The following is a 1,640-nucleotide window of genomic DNA, read 5'->3' on the forward strand; positions in this document are numbered from 1 at the left end:
TAAGCCAGACACTCCACCTCTGCTCCGCTGCGTCTCAGCCACCATCGCTAGCAGCGGCGCTAGAGCCAGAGCAGGGGGGAGGGGCTATCTATACTTTTGTTGTTAAATGTTCTCAATTAAGTACTGTATGCTTTTTATATTTTTAGTAGTGTGTCACACAAACAGCAAATATTGTCACAAACAGAACTCTTTGGGGGTGCTGAAGCACCCAGGCGGGTTTGGGGGAAGCGCCCCCAAAAAGGGGCTAAAATCGCCCCTGGATGAGGACTGACTGATTCTGTTTCACCGAGATTCAAGCATCAGTGAGGTTTTTGTCTCAGCCTCACAACAAAGTTCAGCCGTTGGATTCTGTTCTGAGCGCGCTCAGTGCTGTTCTTCTTCCATCAGGAGCTGGCGGAGCGCTACGCCCCCCTGCTGCGCCTGCCCGTGTCGGAGGTAGGGGGCGCTCTGGAGTCGATCCGAGCTCAGGCGGTGAAGCGAGGCAGAGGAAACCAAACGTTCAGGGAGACGAGCGTGGCGACGCTGGAGCTGCTGCTGCCGCGAGACGCCAAGAAGGTAACGAAGGCGGCGAGGACAGAGGAAGCTACCTGAAGAAGTACCTCACGCCACACACTCATCACATGACACACACCGACCCACAATGCTTTGCTCTCCTGTGACGGAGGAGAATGACCTCAGTGTTTGCTTCCAGGATCCAAAGGTCAGGACGTACCTGGAGACGAGGCTGGACGTGTCGGCGCAGCAGGTGGTGGACAGGTACTCGATTACATCACAGGCCGAGTGTGTAGTAGTTCAAATGTTACTGAACAAACCTCCCAATGAAAACCGTGTTTTTCTAAACTAACAAACTTAAAAGGCCAACAGAGCTTCCAAACATTTCATTGGTTGTAGAGAACTGAAAGTGATCATTTGTTGAATTTGCACCATTAGAAGATCAAATTTACTGAAATCAAAACTATTTCAATCAAAAACATTAACAGGTTCCATAAAAACACAGGACCCCTCATTTGATAGCATCCATGGACCTGGAGAGTTTTGTGAGTGTGCTGTGACTCAGCCACAGATCTCTGAGCAGCACGACGATCGCGCTTACGTTTACGTGAAAGGTTTTCATTATGTGTCCAAGGCATTCAACTGTTTCACTCTCTTCACCAGAGAGATCCTTTTTCTTTCCCGTGTTGCTTGTAAATGGTGGTGTGCTTAATAATGTGGCGCATGCTTCTTTAGTAGAAAACGAATGATCACATGTGTCTGAGGCTGATGTCAGTGATCCAAACAGCTCTGAGACTCGATGCCATCCATGAGTTTGATTGAAAAACAACATATTTAATCTTTATGACACTTAAATACAATTTTATTAATAATTTGGAACGTGGTGTAAAAGTAATGCAGTACTTAATTACTCCTGGGAAAAACTAACTAGTTACACTACTCGTTGCATTACTTTCATGTTACTCTGTAAAACAGCTGCAGCTCACTGTCTCATAATCACTGTTTAAACATATACAGGGAGTGCAGAATTATTAGGCAAGTTGCATTTTTGAGGAATAATGTTATTATTGAACAACAACCATGTTCTCAATGAACCCAAAAAACTCATTAATATCAAAGCTGAATGTTTTTGGAAGTAGTTTTTAGTT

At 45.4% G+C, this 1,640-nt stretch overlaps 1 protein-coding gene across 1 annotated transcript in view; it reads left to right on the plus strand.

The window, feature by feature from the left end:
- Positions 1 to 358: 358 nt before the first annotated feature.
- nub1 (negative regulator of ubiquitin-like proteins 1) overlaps positions 359 to 1,640 on the plus strand; it is a gene marked incomplete at its 5' end in the record, with an annotated part of 8,337 nt that continues 7,055 nt past the window's right edge. Inside the window, 2 exons of the mRNA XM_005752528.1 lie at positions 359 to 555; positions 692 to 756. Coding sequence (XP_005752585.1) covers positions 359 to 555; positions 692 to 756 — 262 coding nt within the window. The remainder of the gene's footprint in view (positions 556 to 691; positions 757 to 1,640) is intronic.

The sequence above is a fragment of the Pundamilia nyererei genome, unplaced genomic scaffold (assembly GCF_000239375.1).
Source record: "Pundamilia nyererei isolate P.nyererei 1_Seehausen unplaced genomic scaffold, PunNye1.0 scaffold00364, whole genome shotgun sequence".
Lineage (NCBI taxonomy): Eukaryota > Metazoa > Chordata > Actinopteri > Cichliformes > Cichlidae > Pundamilia > Pundamilia nyererei.